Here is a 26,608-nt window from a genome sequence, read left to right as displayed (position 1 = left end):
ATGAACATTTGTATTAGTTTTAATAGCTTGTCACTAGGTTCATTTGGACTTTTATCCAGCCAGTTGTATTGCCTGTAAGTAAAGATTTGTCCTTTTCTTTTTTGCATTAGATGTCTTTGGGAATATGGTATTAAATTAACAAAATGATGTAGATATGTGTATCTGACACCATACATAAATGATGGAAATCTTGTTTCATCATTTATGTATGGTTTGTAGTGTTTTTAATAGACACGTTTTATCGAGGTAAGGAAATTGCTAAAGACTAAGTTTAAGATGGTTTTGCTTTATTTTGATTCTTTAGTTTGTTGTGGTAATTAATAATTTGAGTAAATATTTTACCGTGTATAATGAAGTTTTAAATTTTTTCTTCAATACTTTAAAGTGGTGAATTTTATTGATGGGCTTTGTACATCAACTTCATTGAGTTATAAGCTCTCTATATAAAATATATCCGTTTAAAGTGTGTAGTTTCATCTGTCCTGACTGTTTACATCCATATTACTCACTAAACAAGATAGAGAAGACGTGCAGCAATACAGAAAGTTCCCTTAAGCCCTTGGAAGTCAGTTTTCCCAGCCTGGTATACCAGGCAACTGCTGATCTGATTCTAATTACTATAAATTAGTCTAGCTTTGTCTTGAACTACAGAGGAATGTAATAGTACAGTGTACACATTTTGTGATTGGTTTCTTTCACTCAGCTTAATATTATTGAGATCCATCCAAATGTTTGTGTATAATAGCAATGTATTGCTTATTTTATGGGTGCAGCAAAATTCGTTTACATATTTTTTGATTATTGGCATTTGTGCTGTGTCTTATGTTTAGCTGTTAATAAAACTACTGTGAAATTCTGTGTTTAAGTCTTTGTGTGGACATATGTCTTCATTTTTCTTTCATTTTTCTTTTTCTGTGTTTAAGTCTTTGTGTGGACATATGCCTGGGTCATATGGTAAACATATGTTCAAATTTTTTTAGAAGTAACCAACCTGTTTTCCAGTGTGATTGTAACATTTTTTTTTAATATATTCTCACCTGTAGCATAAGCAAGTTTGGGTTGCTTTGCATGCATGTTGTTAGCATTTGTTACTGTCAGTTGTTGTAATTTTTTAATGTTACATAGGAGTTCTCATTATGGCTCAGCCGGTTAAGGACCTGACATTGTCTCTGTGAGGTTGCACATTCAATCCCTGGCCTTGCTCAGTGGATTAAGGATCCAGCTTTGCCACAAGCTACGGCTATGGCGCAAGTCACAGATGCTACTCAGATCTGGTGTTGCTGTGGCTTTGGTGTAGCAGCTGCAGCTCCGATTTGACCCCTAGCTTGGGACTTTCCATATGCCGTGGGTGCAGCTGTAAAAAGAAGTGTTATATAAACAGAACCATATCATATCTGATATTTTGACTCTGGTATTTGCTTTCACCTAGCATAATGCTCTTGATTGTTTAAGTGGTGTATCATTAGTTTATTTTTATTGATGGATAGTACTCCATGTTATGGATGTATTTGTCTTTAATTGTCCACGTACTGAAGGACATTTTGGTTCTTTTCAGATTTGGGCCATTAACATCAAGTTGTTATGAGCTATCATTTGTAAGGCTTTGTCTGGACATGTTTCATTTCTTGGATTAGTAACCAGGGGTTGTAAGCATATCTTTAGTTTTATAAGAAACTGCCAAACTCTTTTCCAGAGTTATTATAATATTATTTTAGATTTCCACTGATAATATATGAAAGACCCTGTTTTATTGCATCCTCTCTAGCATTTGGTATTGTCACTGTTTTTTAATTGATTATTCTGATAGGAGTTCAGAGACGTTTCATCCTGGCTTTAATTTGCATTTCCTGACTATCTAGTGATACTGATAATCTTTTTCACATGTTTGTTTTTTTATCATATGTTCTCTTGAGTGAAATGTCTCTTTACATCCAATTATATATATGTAATTCTGCCATTTTCAAATATATTCTTGCAGATCATAGCTTCTCTTTATATTTTTTTTAACAGGGTCTAATAGCAAAGTTTTAAATTTTGATAAAAGATTTTTTATCACAGTTTTTGTGTCATAATTAAGAACTATTCTCCAAACCTCATGTCTTGAATATTTTCTCATAGGCTAACTGAAATTTTAATAATTTTTAATTTTACATTTAAATACATAATTAATTTTGAGATGTTTGCATAAGGTGTGAGATTTAGGTTGAGGATGGTGGTTTTGCTTATGAATATCCTATTGCTTAAGCACCAGTTGTTGAAAAGTCTATCCTCTAATTGATTTGTTTTTGCATCTTTGTCAAAATAGCAAATGTGTAGGTCTATTTCTATGTCCTCTGTTCTATTTTGTTGATTGGTTTCATTCTGTCCACTAATATCATACAATTTTGGTTACTGTAAGTCTTGAAATTGGGTAGTGTAATTCCTCCATATTTTTGTCTTTGCCTTTTTATTTTAGCTATTCTAGTTCCTTTGCCTTCAAAGGACTCCAGTTTTTAGATAAATCTTGAATGTGGCTACAAAAAACTTGCTGGAATTTTGTTAAGAATTGAATTAAATAGAATATTTAAATATATATTTAATTCAATTCTTATCAAAATTTATAAAATTTTACATGAATGCATATATAAATTTGGATAGAACTGACATCTTGCTATTAAGACTTTGAATTCCTGGGAGGAGGACTCAAGATGGCATACTAAGATGATCCTGAGCTCACCTCCTTCCCCAGACACACTAAAACTATAATTACATGTAGAACAACTGTCTCTGAGGACCACCTAAAGACCAATAGAACAGATTTCCTACAACTAAGGATATAAAGGTCACACTGAGACAGGTAAGAAGGGCATAGATGCCATCTAGTCAGAACCCACACCTGCTGGGGCAACCCACATGCAGGAGGAGATAGCATAGCCACAGAGGTCCCCCCAGAAAAGCAGAGGGTACAAGGTTCCTCAGCCTGGGGTTCCTGCATTGGGAAGATGAGCCTCCATAATACCTGGCTTTGAAAACCAGTAGGACTTCAGGAGAGCTGGAGGGCTGTCGGAAACTGAGACTCTGCTTTTGAGGACCTTTCACACAAACTTGCTTGCTTCAAATTCCAGCACAGAGGCAGCAGCTTGAAAAGAACCAGAGTCATATGAAGACCAACTTTAAGGCATCTGCCAAAGGGGGCAAGTATCTGGTAGAACTTTTTAAACTTTTTTTTTTTTGGTCTTTTTGCTATTTCTTGGGCCGCTCCCGCGGCATATGGAGGTTCCCAGGCTAGGGGTTGAATCTGAGCTGTAGTCACTGGCCTATGCCAGAGCCACAGTAACGCAGGATCCGAGCCGCGTCTGTGACCTACACCACAGCTCACGCCGGATCGTTAACCCATTGAGCAAGGGCAGGGATGGAACCCGCAACCTCATGGTTCCTAGTCGGACTCGTTAACCACTGCGCCACGACGGGAACTTCTGGTAGAACTTTTTAAAGGGACAGAAGCACTGATGGGCACCATTATTATACTCTTTCAACTAGCTGGCCTGGCACTGGAAGGTACCAGTTCTGTTACTCTCCATCACCCTAGCTAGTTCTGTGAGCCCTGCCCCAGAATTCTCCTGAGGACTAGCCCCTATCCAACCTTCCTACCCATCTGGTCCCTTCAAAGTGGCTTCTGACCCATCCTACCTGATGGGTCACTTTGTTCAACACTGGCAACTTTCTAAAGTGGTTCCTGCTCTAGGAAGCAAGCCCCATATACCAGTTTGCCTGCAAGAGCTTAGGCTTGCAGCATCGACAGCTTGACCTCACAGACAACTAGCTGTGTCAGGGGCTCTCTCCACCCTCAAGGGTGTCTATAGCAGTTACTGCCAAAACTTTCACCCAGATGTCTGATTTCACTCACCAGCAATCCACAGAAATTATGGCCCAATCACTACTGAGGGGCACCCATAGCCCATACAGGGAATACCCCTGGAGCCTCCAGCTCTGGTGACCAGGGGGGGACTGTGCCCCTAGGCTCCATGGGACACCTTTACATAAAGTCTCTCTTTCAAGACCAGGAGATGTAGCTGATAGAATAAGAACTAAATGAAAGAGAGGGAAGCACATTTACCAGGTAAAGAATTCAAAGTGTTTGTCAAAACAATGTTCATCAAACTTGGGAGAAGAATCAATGAACTCAGTAATAACTTCAACAAATAAAAAAAAGAGAGCCAATTAGAAATGGACAATACAGTAACTGAAATGAAAAATACATTACATGAAATCAATAGCAGATTAGAGGATGCAAAAGAATGGAGCTGCAATTTGGAATATGGGTAGTAAAAATGATGCAATTGGAACAGAAATAAAAATAAGTTATGGGACATCTGGAGCAACATCAAGCATGCTAGTGTTTGTACTATAGGCATCCCAGAAGAAGAGAGAATGGAACAGAATGCCTACCTGAAGAAATAATGACTGAAAATTTTCTTTCCTAGGAAAGGAAACAGAAATCCAAGTCTTAGAAGCACTGACTCCTAAACAAGATGAATTCAGAGGCCCATACCAATACACATAATAATGAAATGCCCAAAGTTAAAGCCCAAAGAGAAAAACTAGATACATACAAGAGAACCTTCATAAACTATCAGCTGATTTTTTACCAGAAAATTTGCAGGCTAGAAGAGAATGGCACAATATATTCAAAGTACTGTGGGAAAAAAACTTAAAACAGTGAATATTCTTCCTAGCAAGGTCATCATTCATATTTGAAAGAGAAATAATTTCCCAGATAAGCAAAAGCTAAAGGTTTTCACAAACTGCCCTTACAGAAAGGTTAAAAGGAGGACTTCTTTAAATGGAAAAGGCAGAGCCAGACCTAGAAACGACACTATGAAAGTAAAATCTTAATGGTAAAGGAAAACATATGAAAGGTAACCACATATAAATCTAAAATGAAGGTTAGAAGAGAAAAAAGTGATAAAGTTACATCTTAAATAATTAAGCAATACACAAAGTAAGATGTAAAATATAAAAAACAAAATGTAGAGGTATAAGAGCAGTGCTTTTAGAATGTGCTCAAATTTGAACTACCATCAACTTGAAAGAGACTGCTAGGTTTTTATATATGAATCTCAAACCAAAAACCTGTAACAGGTACACAAACAATTGAAAGAAATGTTATGTACACAAATGTAACTCTAAAGAAAATTATCAAATCACAAAGGAAGGGAGCAAGAGAGGAAAAATAACTATAAACACAATCAGAAAACAAAGAACAAAATGGCAATAAGTACAAAATTATCAGTAATTACTTTAAATGTCATGGCACTAAATACTCCAGTCAAGGCATATCTTTATCCATTCCTCTATCACTGTCTTTAGATCTAAAGTAAGTGTCTTGGAGTTCCCCTTGTGGCTCAGTGGTTAACTAACCTGACTAGCACCCTTGAGGATGTGGGTTCAACCCCTGGCCTTGCTTAATGGGTTAAGGATCTGGTGTTGCTGTGAGCTGTGAAGTAGGTCGGATATGTGGCTCTGATCCCATGTTGCTGTGGCTATGGCGTAGGCTGGTGGCTACAGCTACCATTGGACCCCTACCCTGGGAACCTCCATATGCCACCAGAGTAGCCTAAAGGACAAAAAACAAAATGAAACAAAGTGAGTGTCTTATAAACATTCTGTAAAATATTTAGAGAAGAGCTAACACCTACCCTTCTGAAACTATTCTGAAAAATTGCAGAGGAAGGAATATACCCAAACTCATTCTGTGAGGCCACCATCACCCTCATACCAAAACCAAAGATACCACAAAAAAAGAAAATTACAGGCCAATATCCCCGATGAACATAGATGTAAAAATCCTCAAAAAAATACTAGAAAACTGAATCCAACAGTACATTAAAAGGATTGTACATCATGTGGGATTTATCCCAGGGATGCAAGGATTCTTCAATATCCACAAATCAATCAGTGTGATACACCACATTAACAAACTGAAGAATAAAAACCATATGATCCTCTCCATAGAGGCAGAAAAAGCCTTTAAAAAAATCCAATACCCATTTCTGACAAAAACCCTCCAGAAAGTGGGCATAGAGGGAACCTACCTCAGCATAATAAAGACCATATATGACAAACCCAGAGTTAACATCATTCTCAATGGTGAAAAGCTGATAGAATTCCTGCTGAGATCAGGAACAAGACAAGGATGTCTGTTCTTGCCACTACTATTCTACATAGTTTTGAAAGTCGTAGCCACAGCAGAGAAGAAAAAGAAATAAAAGGAATACAAATTGGAAAGGAAGAAAACTATCACTCTTTGTAGATGACATGATACTATACCTAGAGAATCCTAAAGAGTCTACCAGAAAACTGTTAGAGCTTATCCATGAATTTGGTAAAGTCACAGGATACAAAATAATACCCAGAAGTCAACAGCATTTCTATATACTAACAATAAAAGATTAGAAAGAGAAATTAGGGAAACAATCCCATTTACCATTGCATCAGAAAGAATAATATACTTAGGAATAAAGCTACCTAAAGAGACAGAAGACCTGTACTATGGAAACTATAAAACACTGATGAAAGAAATCAAAGGTAACACAAACAGAAAGACATACCATACTCTTGGATTAGAAGAATCAATATTATCAAAACAACTTATACTACCCAAGGCAATCTACAGATTTAATGCAATCCTTACCAAATATCAATGACATTTTACAGAACTAAAGCAAAATATTTTAAAGTTTATTTGGAAGCACAAAAGATCCAGAATAGCCAAAGCCATCCTGAGAAAGAAAAATGGAGCTGGAGGAATCAGGCTCCCTGACCTCAGACTATACTCCAAAGCAATAGTCATCAAAACTGGATGGTACTCGCACAAAGACAGTGGGGAATATAGATCAGTGGAACAGGATAGATGGCCCAGAATTAAACTCACACACCTACAGTCAACTAATCTATGACAAAGGAGGCAAGAATATACAATGGAGAAAAGCCAGTCCTTTCAATAAGTGATGCTGGGAAAACTGGACAGCTACATGTAAAAGAATGAAATTAAAGTGAGTCTCTTATAAGCAGCTTATATATGGATCTTTTTAAATCCTTTCAAGCATTTCATGACTTTTTTATGTATATATATGTGTGTATATATATATGTAATATGTATTATCTATCTATATACATATAGTGTATAGATAGATAATAGATATGTATCTGTGTGTATATATGCATACATAAAAAATATCTTGCCATTTGCAACAGCAAGGATGGATCTGAGGAATTATGCAAAGTGAAATAAATCAGAGGAAGGCAAATACTATATACTTTGATTTATATATGGAATATAAAAAACAAAATTAATAAATCCAATGGAGGGGCTGGTTCCCATTGTGGCTCATTGCGTTAAGAAGTGAACATAGTGTCTGTGAATATTCAGATTCCATCCCTGACTTCACTCAGTAGGTTAAAGATCAGGTGTTTCTGCCATGTTCTGTGTAGTGTGCAGATGTAGCTTGGATCTGGTGTTGCTGTGGCTGTGACATAGGGTGGCAGCTGCAGTTCTGATTTGACCCCTAGCCTAGGTAGTTGGGAAAAACATACTTCCAGGTATAAACTAAGTAATGGGAATGTAATGTACAGTATAGGGAATATAGTTAGTACTATTACAATAACTTCATACAGTGACAAATTATTACTAAATTTCTCATGGTGATAAACTCATAATGAATACAAATGTCTTGAATTACTATATTGTACATCTGATATACTTCAGTTAAAAAAGGAAAGTCTTCCAATCTGTAAATGTGGTGAATCTGTCTGTATTATTGTCTTCTTTGATTACTTTCATCAGTGTAGGTAGTTTCTGACAATAATTGTATATTTGTCTATTTTTCCTTTCTGTTATATGTTTTTTGTGTTTCACATGCTTTGCTGGTCTGTATTTGGTGCATAGTCACTTTGGATTGCTATATCTTCATTTTGGATTGACCATTATACCATACATATGCTTTTGCCTCTTTTTTTTTTTTTTTGATCTGAAGTCGAGTTTATTTGATATTAACATTGCTTCTACTGCTTTCTTTTGATATATTTAAACCATTTATATTTAGTGTAATTATTGACATGCTAAGGCTCAAATTTGCCATTTTATTCTTTGTCTTCTGTCTAGATTTCAGTTTTCTATTTTTTTCCCTGCATTGCTATAGATTAGTTGTACTTTTTTTTTCAGTTTTTGAGTGTATCTCTGTGTAGCTTTTTAAGCAGCTATTATTATTATTACATTTATGTATGTTTTCAATTGCCTTAATTTCCCCACAAACTAAAACAATACAAATTTTTATCCTAAAGTTCTCAAGGTGAAAATCTGATACAGGTTTCAATGGGCTAAAGACAAGGTTTCAGCACAGCTGTATTCCTTTCTGGAGGCTTAGGGAAGAATCTGTTTCCAGGACTTTTCCAGCTTCTAGATGCCACTCATATTTCTTGGCTGATGACTGTCTTTTTCCATTTTCAAACCAGCAACTGTGTGTAGAGCTTTTTCATTTTGGATCACTCTGACCTCATTCTTCTGCCTCCCTTTCCATTTTAACAGCTCTGCCCTGTGATTAATTGAGCCTACCGATAAACCTGAATAATAGTTCTTTTTCTGCAAATTTAATTCCCCTTTTCCATATTTTCCATATTCAGGTTCCACACTTCATTTCATGAACATTTTTGAAAGCCTTTATTTTGCCTACTACATATTATATATAAGCAGGCTTTGGTAAATTATATATGTATATGTTTGACCAGTTCATGTTAAATGCAGTAACCTTATCTTCCCTTTGTTGCTTTACTCTCATACATTGAAAGTAAAATATCTTAAATAATTCCTCTATATACATTGACAAGAACCACGCTGGATAGTAGTTTTAATTTCAGCATCAAACAAAATATAGAAAACTCAGGAGCAGGAAAGTGTATGGTATTCACCCATAGTTTTACTCTTAACATATTCACTCTTCTTTCTGGGTATTCTAAGATTTGTTTTATCATTTCCTTTTTGCTTAGAGAGTTTTCTTTACCCAATCTTTTAGAGTAGGTTGGTTGGTTACAAAGTCTCAGTTTTCCATTATCTGAAAATGTCTTACTTTACTCTTTATATCTGAGGATATATTTGTACTGGATTGAAAATCCAAAGTTGATAATTTTCTTCTTTCAGCACTTAAAAAGTGGTGTGCTATTTTGTTTTTTTGTGGGTTTTTTTGGCCCTGGTTTCCAATAAAAATACGTTTTCATTAAAAATTGTGTTCTATAAATAATATGCCATTTCTCTGGCTGATTTCAACATTTTTTCTCCACCTTTAGTTTTCAGATGCTTGTGAAGTGTATTCACATAAATTTCTTTGGGTTTGTACTATTTATGGTTCACTCAGCTTCTTTAGATTTGTGTTTAGTTTTTTTAAATTGTTGCCAAACTTGGGGAATTTTTCAGTCATTTTCATATTGAATATATTTTCAATCCTGTTATGGACTGAATGTTTATGTCCTCCATGCAGTGGTGTCTGGAGGTGCACCATTTGGGAGGTAAGTAGATTAAGTCATGAGGGTTGTGCCTCATGGGGGAATCAGTGTCCTTATCAGAAGAGGGAGAGATACCAGAGCTTGTTCTCTCACCATGTGAAGACACAATGAAAAGGAAGGTATCTGCAAGCGAGGAAAAAGCCCCTTTCAAGAACCAAATCTGATGGCACCTTGATCTTGGACTTCCCAGCCTCTAGAATTGTAAGAAATAAACATCTGTTTCTTAAGCCACCCAGTCTATGATATTTTGTTATAGTGGCCTGAGCAGAATCATACAGTCCCTTTCTTATTTTTCCTGTTCATCTGGGACTCCAGTGAGATGCATATTACACTTTTATATTTTTATCAGAACATGTCCCTGAGGGTGTACATTTTTTCATTCTCTGTATTTCAGATGTTATAATTTCTTCTGTTCTACAAGTTCCCTGATGTGTTTTTCTTTCAAATGAATGTTCAGCCCATCTATTTCATATTTTATTTGTTGTTGCATTTTAATTGTGAAATTTTCATTTCTTTGTTTTTGATTTCTCTTTTTCCTCTTTTGTCTTTCTAGGACCTCATTGCAGCATATGGAGGTTCTCAGGCTAGGGGCCTGCACCACAGCCACAGCAACACCAGATCTTATCAGCATCTGTGACCTACACCACAGCTCGTGGTAACACCAGATCCTTAACCCACTGAGTGATGCCAGGGGTTGAACCTTCATCCTCATTGATTCTAGTCAGATTCATTTCCACTAAGCCATGATGGGAACTCCTGTTTTCAATTTCTTGCTGAGAGTGTCTACTACTTTACTAAAACATTCTGTATTTTCATTTGTTTCAGACATATTTATATGGTGAAACATGTTATACTGACTACTTTAAAGTCCTTGTCAGTTCATTCTAACACTAGTGTCAAAACATTGGCAGCTATTGTCCATCCTCATTCAGTGTGAGGTTCTTGGTGTAACAAGAAACCTGGACCTTTGGGGGATTATGTTGCAAGATTTTGAATCTTCTGAGGTCTTGTACTTTAGCAGGTCTTGTCTGGTGCTGCTCCAGGAGTTGAGTTGGGGTTGTGACTTTTTTCTGCCAGATGGAGGTGAAAGTCTAAGCTCTCTGCTCAGTCTCCATAGACGGCGAGGTGGAGGGACTTGTTACTGCTGGGCAGGACTGGGAGTTCCTTGCACCATCTTAGCTTGGAGGGGAATGGGTACCTAATTGCTACTTCCTATGTGGCCATCACTGACATTGTGGGGTGACCTTGTAATTGATGGGCAGTGACAAATTACTGACTACCCATTAGACCTCCTCTAATACCACTCCAGTTAGGAGGGGAAAAGTGCCTCACTACCACTTTTCAGGGTAGAAGTTCAGGCTTTCTGCATGGTTTCCAACTGCTCTTCTCTGACAGCATGCTTCTGAGGGCACTCCAGACAGTGTGGGGAATTGGAGCACCTCATCACAGCATGGCAATTGTACATGTCTAGGGGTACCTTCATGCCTTTGCTGACGGGTGAGAGTTGGGGTCACAGGTTTTTCTGTGATGTGTAGCTGGAGTGAGTTAACTAAGATTTCCTGACTTGCTAGCCTGTCCCTTTCTTGGTCTTTATGCTACAGAAAGGAGGCTTTCCTTGTCTGTTCCATTACCATGGACATATCTGGGGTTGCTGGCTTCCCCAATATTCAGTTTGGGATCTTTGAGGCAAAACAAAACAAACAACCCAGAGAACCATCATCATGTTGTACTTTGTGCCCCAAGTCCCTACCCTGTATACCTTTTTTCCACCATTGAGAATTTTATATGCGTATTTGTTTTATATGTAATGTCCAAAGTTTTTAGTTGTATTTAGTGGGAATTACAGGGGAAGTGAGCACGTCCATTTTTCTTGGAAGCAGAAGTCCGATTGATTTTGTATTGTTTGAGCACTCTTTTATCCTGGGGACAAACACAACTTGGATAAATGTATGCACCCATGCACACTGCTGAACTGAATACAAAAATTATTTAGGATTTTGCTTATGAGCTCATACATGATACTTGTGTATAATCTCTATGTACTAGCCCATTCTGATTTCAGTATCACATTTATACTAGCCATAGAAAAATAGTTGGTACATTACCTTCTATTTCCATTCAATATATTCCACATGACTTAAAAATCCATCTTATTTCAATAACCAGCTTTGTATACATTCGTATTATCTGTTTTACACAGACTCGATAAATCTTGGTGTTCTTTCTTGGGGAAATTCTTACTGATTCAATTTTTTAATTTTAGTAATTATTGGCTTTTTAGTTTTTAGATTTTGTGTAAATGTTGGTAAGTTTTCAAAAATTTATATTTTGGTAATTTAATGTTTTAGAAAACTACCCACTTGTTTTAGCGTCAATTGACATTAAAGATGTTTATGGCATACTCTAAAGTTTTTAAATCTCCACTTAATCTTTGGTTAACTATTTTACATAATAATATTGTTTAAATGTATATTATCTTTCCTTAATCCATCTTGCTTAAGACTTATACCCTTATTAAATTTTTAAAAAATTTTTGATATCTGTTTTTTCACAAAATAATTTTATATCTTTCCAATCTTTATTATTCTGATTTTTACTTTTTTTAGATTTATGCTGTGATTCTATTTAGCTTCTTGAGTTGCATTCTTAACTTTGTCTATTTTAATTTTTTTAATATTTAGTACATTTAGAACTGTAACCCCATTATGTCAGATCTATCCCACAACTCTATATGTATGTGTGTCTTATGTTTAATTTTAGTTTATTTATACATATTTCATAATTTCTACCATTTTTCCCTTCTGTAAATATTATGAGGAAATGTTTGTTTCCAGGTATAGTTTTCTTTTTTTTAAGTTGCTAGCCCATTGTTGATTTTTTATGTTGTTGATCTTCATAATATGACTTTCATGGAATATGTTGAGGTTTCTTTTTTGGCAAAGTATATCATCAATTTTTAATTATATTTTATGTGAAATGTATTTTATTTTGATGTGAATTGTGAACCTACACTTGGTATAGGCCTGAAGTCCCATTTCTCATGGGTGAAGTATTGCCATTTATGTCTTTCTGTTAATGGAAAAAATTTCTCATTTATCCTTTCCCAAAGATAATTTTTATTTTAAGCATTTATATTCTAGGAGTGTTTACACAGTATTGGCTGTCTGCTTTATGTGGGTAGTTCCAAAAAGTTTTTTAGCTTTTCTTGTGCCGAGATTCTCTGGTGTGGGTTACTGCTCATGGATCCTTGGCTCCTAGCATAATGCTTTGACTTAGGGAAACTGGCTCAATATTTTCTGAATGAATGAATGATTTTAATACCCCTGTAAGCAGTTTTAGCTTTTACTCATCCACAATTAGTGTTGAGTTGCTGCTTCATTAGTAGTGAATGGGAGATTGTTTTTCTTTGAGTTGAGATTTGTTTTTAAGCTTAAGAAATTATGTTACATGAGTCAGAGAGCAGACTCCTTCTATATTAGCTTGTTCTGCATTGTTGTCCAGAGGACTGCTTTGGATTTTTTTAAAAAAATAAAATTCTGATCAAGTTATATATCAAAACTTGCTTGGGAGCCTGCTATGATTCCACATTGCAATTAGATTATAAATTCCTTATTAAGATACATACTTTCATACTTATGAACCCTATTCATCTACCTCTTATTCCTTATAATTCTTTACTGTTATGCTGCCATGTTTCAGTTCCTAACACTATACTCTTTCAAGCCTCCTTGCCTTTTAGAATTCTTTTCCCTCTGCCAAGAATGCCTTCATCTGATAAGCACACACTCATAAAGCATTTCCCTCATGCATTCTCTCTAAACCTAATGTCCTTTCTGGCTGCAGAGTTAGGAGATTTCTTGTCTGTGCTCTCATATCAAATTTTACATGTGTCTTTATCATTGTATTGTCATCATGACCCAATTTTTTGGTTACTGCTGTGAACAAAAGTATGAGATGTGAGTTAATAGTCGTTAATCTCTCACTTAGCACCCACTCCTTTGCATCCAGAATTTTGACTAAAAAGTGAGCCATATCGAAATGTTTCCTTCGCCCTGGCAGCATCTAATGAATAGTGGTACCTTATAAGACGTTGGCAACATTCAATAAAAGAGCAGATAAAGTGCTTTGCAGAATATCTAGCACATAGTATGTACTACGTAAAAGTTAAGGACAACTGAACAATCCTCTGATTACATTTACAGGGTTTGCTCTGAAATATTTTCAGCTCCCATCTCGACTCTTAAGCATACTGTTTATGTTTGAAATATTGGTCTATTTTGATATGGTAGTAAATAAGACAAACATATTTCCACTGCAGGTGGTGAACAATATTATCCCCAGTGGAAGATTTATATCATCACTAAAGAATTTTAGAGCAAAGAAACTTAAGGAAATTCTTAAGGTAGATAGGATTCTAGAATTCAAATTCTTTATAAATTTAGAATTTCTTCTGTCCAAATTTCTTTTAAAAAGTATGGTGTTATAGGGGTAAAATATCAAAAGTGGAAACAAGGATTTTTACTTTAATCATAGGAAATTGTTAATGATTATAACTATCTCATTTAAGCATTAGATATTAATTTTAAATATTTATTTTGTGGTAACCATTAAATAAATACACTTTGTTATAGTGAAGGTTGTCAATATGTCAAAAGTACTGGGTATTTGAAATAAAATCTAATATCATTGATTTCCAAATTAGTTATTGCTAGTTAGTAGGAAATAATGTTATTCTGTTTGTGTGTTGGTCATGTGTTCACTTTGCTACCTATTTTATTAATCTGAATAGTTTTCTGGGTGGTTTGGCTTGGATTGTTTTCTGGGTATAATATTGTAATTCCCAAAAAAAGAGTAACTTTGAACTCTACCTTTCAACATTTGTGTTATTTATAATTTGTGTTTTAATATATTGGTCGGAATTTCCAGCAATTAAATATGGGCATGGTCATCTTTGTTTTTCTTTTAATAACAGGAATGCCCTAATATTTTACACTTAAATTGATGATTATGGAAGATACTTTTTACCATATTAAATTTAAGACTCATTCCAGTCCTATTTTAAAAACGTTAAAACTTACTTAGGTTTCAACATTTTATCAGATAACTTGTATGTTCCTATTGAAACGCTGGTACATATTTTCTGACCAGCTGATATGTCATGTTAATCAATGATTTTTAAATCAAGCTTATGAAAAAATTTCATGGATATGGTATGTTATTCTTCTGATACAGTGCTAAAGTTTATTTTCTGTATTTTATGCTGTATTTAAGAATATTTATGGCCATAAATAAGATTTGCTTTATTACTTTACATTGTGCTTAACCCTGTTTTATATTCCAGGATAGAACCCTGGGGTATTATAAAATCTTTAAAATATTGCACAGAAATATTTAGTTATGGTAACCAGTTCATACTTGATGAGTCAAGAAAATAAATGTATTTGAGATTTTTATCAATAAAGGTCATTATTGAGTTATATGTCCTTGGGCAAATGTTTTTCTCTCTGAGGGCTCATTTATATAAACAAAGGGTTTGGACTAATGAATTATAAGGTCACTCCAGCTCTAGTTTTCTGCCAGCTTGTATTCATAGAGAAATCCCTCTAGCTTATATTAAAAAGTGATAACACTGTATAAGCATTGGACCATACTGTGATTACTTTGGCAGATTTAGACTTGAGTTTCAAAGAGAAACAAAATTAAAAAAAAAATCACTAGTCCATTGTTCATCTACTTGGGCCCATGAGCCACTGAAACTGAGAAATCTTGACTTTGTTATTTGTCTTAAATTGCACTGGAGAACTATGGACCAGTCATTCCTCAATGTTTTGTTCAACTCACCTGAAATACTTAGAACTAAATGGCAGCAGATGGGGGATCAGAAACCTGGCTTTATGTCCGACTTTCTGTCATTTATTTGTTTTGTGATCTTAAGTCTTTTTAACCCCTTCAGATATCATTTTTCTTATTTGCAAGATGAAATATACTTAATTAATCTTTTAGTTCTGAAGTTCTATTATATGAGAAGCCATAAATAAATAATCCCTTAATAAAAACATCTTTAAGTTACATAGTCACCTGGGGTGTACTTTTGCATGTGTCAATCTTAATTGAGCCTCTCCACAATGTTTGGAGGGAAAAAGCAAAGAATTAGTGACCTTATTTCAAAGTTAGGTTTAGACTCCAGACTCCAGAGAATTTGATAGTTTGCCCAGTGTACTTAGTAAGTGGCAGAGCCCCAGCTGAAGCCGAGGAATTCTGACTCTTCACCTGTTCTTTTCTTTATATGACACACTGTTTTTGTTAAGTGCTGTAATCACCCGTTGATACTTTTCAAGCATTCCAGCTCATTTTCCAGCTTTTTAAATTGTGAGAACCAACTATCTTTCCTTGGGATTCTACCTTGAAGTTCTGTTCATTTATAATTTGAAACTATATAACACTAACACTTTGTTCATGTATATGTATAAATGATTTCTTGAAAAGTGTTCCATCTAACATTTATCCCTTCTTTTCCTGGTTCTCTTTCAGATAGCAATTCTGTGGATGAAAAGGTTTTAAATCATACTTTATCTTCCCTCCTGAGGGATCTTGTCTTTTGTACATGTTTGTTTGTGACATATTAGACCTGTTTTGGTTCTTCTGTTTTAGTTGTGAAATGTGCATGTTATCCCAGCTTTTCATTCTTTGGTTGTCCTTTCAGTGTGCCCCAATATGTTGCATTTATGAAGAGGTTACACCTTGCCAGCTTTGCTTACTTTAGCTTACACTTGCCAACCTGGGGGTCTGCTACGGTCAAACTCAGCATCTGTTTTTAAGTCTGGCTAATCGTGATCTCTCTGACTGCCTCATGATCTTCACTGCACATACCAAGTTTTAAGGGAAAATGATATTTGGAATACGTTATTTTTCTCAACTCTGCCAGTGCTTTTGTTTAAATGCTAACAGCTAATTTCAAAACCTCCACTCACAAAAACATGGTAGCTTTGACTTGGAGCTGACCCTGCTTAGCATCTGTCATACTAGGTGTCGCGTGTCTAGTGCAGTTGACCCGTGTTCCCAATTCATGTACCCACAGCAATAGGATGCTAAAAGCCTGTTTTTTTTGTTTTGTTTTGTTTTTTCTCCATTTTCATTTAAGGCTCGAATAGTAAGTGGCAATGATTTGGATGCATCCAAATTCTCTGCACTGCAGGCGTTTGGTGGGTAAGTAAATCATAACCTTCCTAATTCATCCATTGTACTTGGCTGTGCTTTCAACATATGTATTTTGAGTGCAGAATGTTGCATGATGTTCTAGTTACCTTGCGTCATTATTGCTCTCTTTTCATAGTAAACTAACTTTTATAGTGTTTTTTAAAAAATGTGTAAATTTGAGTCCATTTGTTTATTATATATACATGTATATATCTGTATATAAAGAATAAAGTTGAAATCACTAATCAGTATAGACATTAACATGATCATTCCATGCACAAACACAACCATGTAATTTTAATTACAGAGTTCACATTAATACAATAAATACAGTGTTTTGTTCTGCTTGTTTGCACCTAATGATATGTGCATGATCATCTTTCTATGTCAATAAGTCAATGAATGTATCTTCATTATTTTTTAACAGTTGTGTTTAATGCGTTTGCAAAATTATTTAAAACTTAAGAACAAAAATAATGTTTTAATAATATTTTCCACATAAAATACTGAAACAGCAAAGGATCTTTAATGATCATAATGATATATTAGTATTAGTTTGGGATGTGTGATAGGCCTTTTTCTGGGTGTTTGCATACCTATATATGTTCCTATAGAATAAGTGGTTTTGTATATCTATGCATTTAAAATAAATTAGGCCATTCTATACATTTAAGCACTAATTTAGTGCTGACTTTATAACAGATAACATTGTAGCTGTTTCACATATAATAACTCATTTGACCCTTACAGTGTCCCTATGAGGTAAGTACTGTTTTAACCTTCATTTTACAAATAAGGAAAGTCATACATAAAGCAGTTAAAAACAAAAATAAAGCTCTCTCTTCATTCAGCTAGTAAGTGGTAAAGTCAGTGTTCAAACCTAGTTAGTCTAGTTCTAGAGTCTATGAGCTTAATCAGTATGCTGTATTTCATCTGGAACTTTGTGGCATTCTTTTTTCTTACATTTTATTTTTTATCTTTTGAAACATACCTTGGAAAACTTTCTATTTCATTAGTTATAAATAATGGAAATATTTAAAAACATTTATGTAATAATGGAATAATTCATTTCTATTAATGAATTTTCCAGAAAATTTCTATGTCATTATTGTAAATGATACTAGAAAAACATATAATTGATTTTTGAAGTGTAATGTTGTGGACCAAAACTTATGCACAGGGATAGATAGGTCAATTATTTTATGAGTTGAAATTTTAACATATTTGTGTGCAATAGAAATGGAAGCAAAATTTAGATACATGTTTTAGGGTTTTGGTTTTTGGTGGGAGGGGGCAAAGAAATAGTTTCATGGTATGTTTTATAATATTCTCATCCTTTTAAAATGAACCTTACCAGAGTTCCCATCGTGGCTCAATTGTTAAAGGATCCAACTAGGAACCATGAGGTTGTGGTTTCGATCCCTGGCCTTGCTCAGTGGGTTAAGGATCCGGCGTTGCTGTGAGCTGTGGTGTAGGTTGCAGAAGCAGCTCAGATCCCTCATTGTTGTGGCTCTGGCATAGGCTGGTGGCTACAGATCCGATTAGACCCTTAGCCTGAGAACCTCCATATGCCATGAGAGCGGCCCTAGAAATGGCAAAAAGTCAAAAATAAATAAATAAATAAATAAAATGAACTTTACCAAATAGCATCCACATATTACATACTTTAAATTAAATATATGAGAATTTTTTTTAAGTTACAAATTTAAGATAAAGACTGGAAAAAAACATTTTTGAGATTTTTCAAGTTAGTAACTAAAATGTTATTTATTATGTCTATAAATTCTTCAGTGTCCTTTAAATATGTGAAGAATTACATTTGTATTGTAATGTCACAGTAATTTAACTATGTTGTGAAAACCAATTGTTGCAAAAATTCACTATGGATTATTTATGGAAATTTCAGGTAATAAATGGATGACTTTCTTCTTGCTACCTCATACATACTAAGTTTACTAAAAAATGATAATGTGACAAAACTAATGCAGTGTTTAATCTTAGGAAATAAGTTGAATTCCAATTTAATTTTGAAAAAAAATTGTGTCATGGTCTTAGACACTTATCTGAGTTTAGAAACTTAGAGTTTCTGTAACTCTTCCCTTCCTGTGGCATCCAACACTTGATAACAACTTGCTTTCCTAACTCAGTCTGAATGTGGACTTTTATCATTGGGAGAGCAACAGTTCATCTACATTCACGTTTTTGTAAAGTGCATCTTGTGTAAATGTCTAGCTAAAATAGGTTATCTTTGTGTTTGGAATAGGTCATTTCCACATTATTTTTCCAGGAACTGCCTATTTCAAGGACTTACAAGAAATTCTGGAATTATGATAGTATGGGTGAGGGGTGATTGCTTTTAGTCATCAAGAGAATTTGCCATTGTCTGAAGGCAGGTTCCTCTTGAAAAAACCTGAAGAGTACATTTAAATAAAAGCTTTCAATCTCAACATCTTTCAGAAATACTTGCCTATTTTAAAATAAATTTTATTTGTTTTTTATTGAAGTATAGTTGATAGTGTTTAAAGTCTACAGCAAAGTGATTCAGTTATACACGTGTATGTATGTAATACTTATTTTACTTTTCCTCTAAGTATTTAAATATATATTTTTCTTTTCTTTTTTTTTTTTTTGCCTTTTTTTAGGGCTGCACCCTTGGTATATGGAGGCTCCCAGGTTATGGGTCTAATTGGAGCTACAGGTATCTGCCAGCCTATGCCATAGCCACAGCAATGCCAGATCCAAGCCACATCTGTGACCTACACCACAGCTTATGGCAATGCTGGATTCTTAACCCACTGAGCAAGGCCAGGAACTGAACCTGCAACCTCATGGTTCCTAGTTGGATTCGTTTCTGTTGCACCACGATGGGAACTCCTTTTAATATATTTTCTTAATAAAGTGAAATAGCGCTGTAGTTCTCAATATATGATTTCTATTGTCCTGGGAACTGAGACTGGAGCAGACTTTGAAACTAGGGTGTCACTGCTTCTTCATGACAAGGCTGCTACATCCTTCATCCTTCTTTCTTCAGCATCCTTAGTCAGTTCAGAGCCAAACCATATCCATCCTACCCTCTCCCATCTCAAGTGTCAGTAAAAGCACAATCTATACACACTGAAACCAGATAATGGATTTAGCAATGCTACTGACTTATGCTGATCTCTGTACATTTCCTATAAATGTTGCTGTAAATACCATGCCAAACTCTTTTTCCTATCTGTCACAATAAACATTGAAACATGTTCTGGGGAAAGAATTGGGAAAGGAAGAGAGAAAAGATGAACAGAAAAAGAGAAGGCTGGAAAGATGCTTGTTTCAGTGAAATCATTACATTGAGCATTTTACATCTCTCATAAGCTTGATAAGAGTTTGGTAACTTTTGTCATATATATATAAGCAAAGAGTTATACCAGGAGCACACACCAAGATGACAAAAGTATGAGAGCTTTGGGGGCAGAAACTCAGATAAAATGGAGGGACAGACAGCAGAAGTAGGCAAGAAATGCTTTGTACCATGATTGCAGTCTGATACTTGGGAAAAGGGCGGGTGGGCAGGAAGGACGACTGTTCATGAAAAGTCTTAAACTGCACTGAAACTGCAGTAAAGTGTCATTCAGACCAATGGGGAGTCGTAGAGAATAGATTATCTGTTAGAGGAGTCCCACACCAAGCATACACAGCCAGCTCTGATACCCCCACAGAGTTCATTCAGGGTTGGCAGCAGCTGGGGAGAGTGTGGCCTGGAGTGAATGCTGAAGTTACTTCTGGAGGTGTGGTAACTGAAGGCTGTCATCAAGCTACTCCTCAAAGATTGTCCCTGAGGAATATCTGAGGGATCCATGCCCATGGCTACACACTCTGTGTCAGTTTGATTATGCTGTTTAATCAGTGACAGTGAATGAAGTCACATGAATACCTTCTCCACATAGGAATCACTTTCTGAGACAGAATACCCCTCAGTTTGTGCTTTGCTTGCATTTAAGTTCTCTTTTCCCCAGACATTTCTAGTCAGAGTTTTATTAATTGCATACTGAGGGACATATCAGGGGCTCTCTCTGTACTTCTTTCTTTCTAGTGTAGAGATATAAGTGTTGTGTGCACCAGTATTCAGCAAAGTCTATAAAACATGGATGGGGAAAGACCGATGGTTTGGGAGAAGAGAAAGTCATCGTTTTGGCTCCCTTTCTTCTTTGGTCATCCAAGTTGTCTGCAGGGAAGTTCTCGTGGAACTAAACTCCCTGAGCCTATGTTAAGAACGATTTATCATCTGTTTGTGGCACTGAGGTACGCAATAGCCTCTCCTCTTATCATCAGGAAACCCATGATGCTTTCCAATGCTAGCATTATTGCACCTGTTAGGAAGGAGGTGATGTTGAGAAAAGTAAGGGGAAAAAAAGAGAAATAGAGAAAATGGATGAGTACTGTTGAAGGGCAGGACACTGAGACTGGCAAATAGAGAAAGATTTGTTTTGCCTCCCTTGGAAATAGGCGAAATTGCCCAGAAAATATGTGAAATAATTGCTGAGATTTTCAAGGTTGTTCAGTTATAGGCATGAACAAATACCTTCGTGAATGTGAATAAGCCAAATATTAGACAATGTTCTGAACAATTCCTTTGTTTTTAAGTCTACCTTGATTAAAATTGTGATTTTTTTTTTGTAGTTGTTATGCCTGATATGAGTTAGGTTTTACAGGATATGGATATAGCACATTTACTATACTCTTGATATTTGTCATAGTTCTGCAATGGCAGAACTTTTATATTCTATAAATTTTAGGATGTTATATCACGTCCTTGCATCTTCTTGCCCACTACTAGTCTGGGCCTCCATGTTTTGTCAGGGACTGAAATCAGTCACTTAACATGGAAGCTAAGATTGTTCTTAGTCTTAAGAGGACTCATCTTTTCTCATAGCAAGTCTTTTTTTTTTTTTCCTCCTGTCTAGCCCATAAATTAAATTAGTCTTTATCCCCTCAGGTAACTTCCTTACTTCTATAGGAAAACGCCAGGAATTCTCCTAAGCCTAGATAACGGCAAACCCTTCCCTGCATCAGTGATTCATTGTACATCAACACTCTTACATGCTCTGAACCAGGTTTGCCAAGTACTAGGAAAATGACAGCACCTACCCCCCAACCCCGGCTGCAAGGTTGCTTCACAAACCATAGCAACAGGTCACTCTTTAGACAAAAATGGAAGCCTTTCTCTTTGACTTTGCAATTAATTGTTTTCATGGAAAAATTCCCTGCCAGGGGGCTTGGGGGAAAACTTGGTAGAGACATACACTATAGATTTAGAGAGTAGTGAGTTTGGATTAGGGATTGTTAATTGTTATAAGTGTTATCAGACGTTAACAGGATATGCTGTCACATTTCATAATTTCATAGCAATTCAATCACCATGGCTATATATTTTTTTCAGTCTACTCAGATTGCCATCAATGTAGTTTTAGTCCTCAGTACTTTTTACCTAGGCAATTGCAAGCTTATCTTCTAACTGATCTTCCTGTATCAATTTATTTCTCCACATAAAGTCCAATCTATACACTGTTAAAGATGAATCTCCTTAAAGCACAGTCCTTTCCTACTTAAATGTGTTTAATGGATCCTCTTTTCTGCATTGTAAAATACGGCTCTGTTTAAATGGCTTTGAATATCCTTCTTGGTTTCTATTTCTCTCTTTTTTTACAGTAGGGAAGTATTATCTTCTTTTTCTGTGTTCTTATTTGTGTCATTCCTATGGCATGTATTAATTTCTTAAGTTGCATAAATTTAATAAGATTCACATCTTTTCCTGCTGGATTTTAAGCTCTGAAAAGGCACAGAGTTATTCTTTTTTTTTGCTTAAATTTCCTTCTGTAAAGCTTATGGTAATGCCTTGCCCATATTAGGACCTCATACATAAATTAATTTTGTGTTAGAATGGCAGTATTTTAGATCAACTAGTTAGAATTAACTTTTTAAGAGGTTTACCAGATTTTAAGAAATAATTATTCTTGACACAACTGTGGATTGAGGATGAGACACACGAGACATACTCTGAGTTTTAAAAGCAGCTGAACCCCCTCCTCAAACTCCATGTTTCTAACCCCCTACAGGAGAGAAAACATCAGGGGATTTTTCCTCACATTAGATGTGATCCCCGTTGATTAGGAGGCCACTTGGATTTGGATCATGAATCTCCTTTTCTTTGGAGAAATTTCGAAGGTTGTAGTGAGAAAATTTGTAAATTATTAGTTATTATGCTGAGATAAATGTTATCCTTCCATTCTCCTATTAGAAAACCTTACCACTTTATGACCGTCTAGATATAAATTCACACTGTATAAAAGATTTCCTCCAATGAACTTCATTATTAATACTTGAGAGAGGAGAATTTTTGTGATTAATAATTGAATGACCTTTTTCACCTTATTCATAAAAGTAATAAAAAGAGTTGTCTTCCTTAATCTGTTACAGGATGAGCAAGACCCCACTTCTCACAGCTAATGTCAGACATAATCATACTAGCGGGTAGTTTTATCAGCTAGAAATGAATCTCATGTGATGCTAGGGGAAGTCTTATCCCTACTACTGACTCTTGATTGTACCAGGTCCACTTGACCTCAGTCTTAACGCCTGAAGGACTTATGCTACCCAGATATGTTATATTCTATATACCAAGATTTAGCTTAGACATGGAGGCCCTTAGTTAGGAAAACTGACATCAATAAGGCTACCAACTTTATGAAACCCAAGTATCAAAAACTGATTGCTGGTGTTCTGGTTGTGGCTCAGTGGGTTAAGAACCAGAAATGTCCATGAGGATATGTGTTCCATCCCTGACTTTGCTCAGTGGGTTAAGATTCCACCGTTGCCCCAAGCTGTGGTATAGGTTGCAAATGCAACTCAGATCCTATGTGGCTGTGGCTGTGGCATAGGCTGGCAGCTGCAGCTCTTAATTCGACCCCAAGCCTGGGAACTTCATATGTTGCATGTGTGGTCCTAAAAAGAAAAAAAGAGAAAAAACAAAAAACAGATTGCTAAGCCATTAGCTTCCTGTGGCCAAAACAATAACAAAAATAAAACAAAACAAAATAGAAACCTGCCTATATATTTTTTCCTCCTATTATTTTTTAATAGTTATTTCCCCAATACAATTTTGTTTCTACTGTGCACATACATGTACATTCCATTTTTACACATTATCATGCTCCATCATAAGTGACTAGACATAATCCAGTGCTACACAGCAGGATCTCATTGCTAATCCATTCCAAAGGCAATAGTTTGTATCTATTAACCTCAAGCTCCCCATCCATCCCACTCCTTCCCCCTCCCCCTTGGCAACCACAAGTCTATTCTGCAAGTCCATGATTTTCTTTTCTGTGGAAAGGTCCATTTGTGCCTTATATTAGATTCCAGATATAAGTATTATACCATATGGCATTTGTCTTTCTCTTTTTGACTTATTTCACTTAGTATGAGAATCTCTAGTTCTATCCATGTTGCTGCAAATGGCATTATTTCATTCTTTTTTATGGCTGAGTAGTATTCCATTGTGTATATATACCACATCTTCCTAATCCAATCGTCTCTTGATGGACATTTGGGTTGTTTCCAAGTCTTGGCTATTGTGAATAGAGCTTCAGTGAACATGCAGGTGCATGTGGAAACCTGCCTATCTAATTTTTGGCTTACCCCTAACAGTCAATTTCCTAGTTCATGGTGAGCTCATGAGACTCTATTAAATTAATCTGGAAGGACTCAGTATGTCTATCAAGAAAATCTTGGTTATCAGAGAGTATGTTTTTTCTTTTTTTATATTAGCCAAAAAGATAGCCACTAGGCTGAGTCCTTCAGTGTATGGACCTACCAACCACCAGGACCCTGTTAGTAGGAAATAGACTTTGGCATCATATCTGTGGAAGGAAGATCAGTTACTAACTTCAGTCTTAAGTCAGGCCTATAGACTTGATAGTTTTCCTTGGAGTGGATTATAAATCATTTCTTTTGAGCATGTTTTTCTTATGTAGAGACTGTTGAAGAATTCATAGAATCATTCAAAGGATTAAGAAAATGGGGCTACTTGTCACCTCAAACTAGCTTATATTTTACAAAGTTAGAGACTAACACCCTTCTCATCATCTCATCTTCTTGCCTGAGTTTGCAGCTTCATATTTGTCTAACTCAGTAATAGACTCTAAATGCAGAAAGGGCAGTTGAGTATTACCCACTGTCAGTCTAGAGATACTGTATATGGCTCTCCAATCTTCTGGTGATGATTTTAGAGACCAGATTCCTCCATCCACAAGATACCTGATGTCTACTCTGAAAGAGATTATTTTCTGTGCTTAGAAAGAAGTATATAGAGAATTCCTTGCCTAAATCACTTTCCTGCTTTGGTTATTAAACAGTGCCTAAGAATATGAAACTTCAGAATCATCCTGATTTGTAGGATTTCACTCATCACATGAAGGCCAGTCTTATTTTTAAGAAAGATAGAGCTGTGTTTCTGATTGAGAAGTTTTACATGATCCTTCATCAATGCCACCCAGGATGCACACAGTGTCTTCCTTCCAGGGACGGAAACCACAGCCACCACCAGCTATGACCATTTTTCTTTAGTCAATTCCTGGTGCTGGAACCTTCCATACTTTTTGTACAGCACTGGCTGGCTTCTCAGAAACTCCTTTTAAGTGACTGCCAGTCCAAAGCATACCCAACGAGAAGTCTGCCTTGCCCTCATTTTGTGAAAGCCTAACTCCACCTCAAGGCACTTGAGTCATTCTTTACAGGAGTCCCAAATAATGCACTTTCCAAAACCTAGTGTTTGGTAAAGCCACCTAAACTTTAGGGATTGAAGTGGTAACATACACCTAACTCCTGAGGCCATATCTTTTCTCTCGTAGAAAGTAAGGCCAAAAACATAAGTTGAAGTACAAACTACTGCTGCTACCTCCTCACCTCTGTAACTCTCATTCAGAAATTCTTTTCTTACTCCAGGCTCCACCTTAAAAAACCAAAATACCTTTCAAGCCAGTACTTGTCATCCTCTCTTCTGACTTTGAGCATAGCAGGAGGATCCACTCAATTAATGTAGCAGCTGTTAGGGACAATCTAGTCTCAGAAAAATAAATTTCCTAGTTAAATCTCAGGAGAGCATGTTTGTCGGAGAAAAAAAAAATCTATGTAGAAGCACGTTTTTCTAAAGCTTTCTTTGTATTTAATTTGCTTATTGAACATTTGCATATTTCTCTGCATTTTCATTTCTTTAAAACAAATCTTTAATGATGACCTCTAAGTTTCTGGGTTGCCTTAATTCATTAGAAAATCAGTGAATCCCTAGGGATATACTAAATAGAATCCAGTTTAATCTTCAAATGCCTTCCAGATATTTTTCATGTTTGAGGTATAGCATATTAAGATCATTGATACATCTTTTATCAATATAATATTTGAGCAGTCAGTCTCAAAACAGTGCCAGTTAAGTAAATATGGAAAATGTCATCTGTTATATTGAACAGAATAATCACTCGCATTAGAAAATTACCAGCTATTAGTCAAAAAAACATTGAAAATAACCTCACTAGTTAAGATGGGAATTATGAGACCCTTGCTTCCTAAACCTAAGGGTATTTTTCCCCAAAATGTAGTTGATATCACTATTAAGTGCATCTAACATACATAAACTATCTTAGAAAAAAAAAAAGGCACTAAGCTTGATCATTGTATTTGCCAATAAAGTACATAGTGAATGTGTTTTTAAATATCTTTCAATATATGAATATCATATTCCATGAAGGTAGATAAAATAGATTTCCTCTTATAGGCAGATGATATAATAGAGTAAAAAAAAATGATAGTCACTGCTAACAAAATAGTTTGCTTATAT

The 26,608-nt window shown here is 35.6% G+C and overlaps 1 protein-coding gene across 10 annotated transcripts in view; it reads left to right on the top strand.

Annotated features, from left to right (window-relative positions):
• Nucleotides 1-26,608, top strand: part of UNC13C (unc-13 homolog C) — a 602,011-nt gene that overhangs the window by 145,324 nt on the left and 430,079 nt on the right. For all 10 annotated transcript variants that reach the window (XM_021095034.1, XM_021095054.1, XM_021095023.1 and 7 more), the window contains 2 exons: nt 16,069-16,091; nt 16,679-16,743. In XM_021095034.1, coding sequence (XP_020950693.1) covers nt 16,069-16,091; nt 16,679-16,743 — 88 coding nt within the window. The remainder of the gene's footprint in view (nt 1-16,068; nt 16,092-16,678; nt 16,744-26,608) is intronic.

Source organism: Sus scrofa, chromosome 1 (genome assembly GCF_000003025.6).
Source record: "Sus scrofa isolate TJ Tabasco breed Duroc chromosome 1, Sscrofa11.1, whole genome shotgun sequence".
NCBI lineage: Eukaryota > Metazoa > Chordata > Mammalia > Artiodactyla > Suidae > Sus > Sus scrofa.
This window is presented reverse-complemented; position numbering and strand designations above follow the sequence as displayed.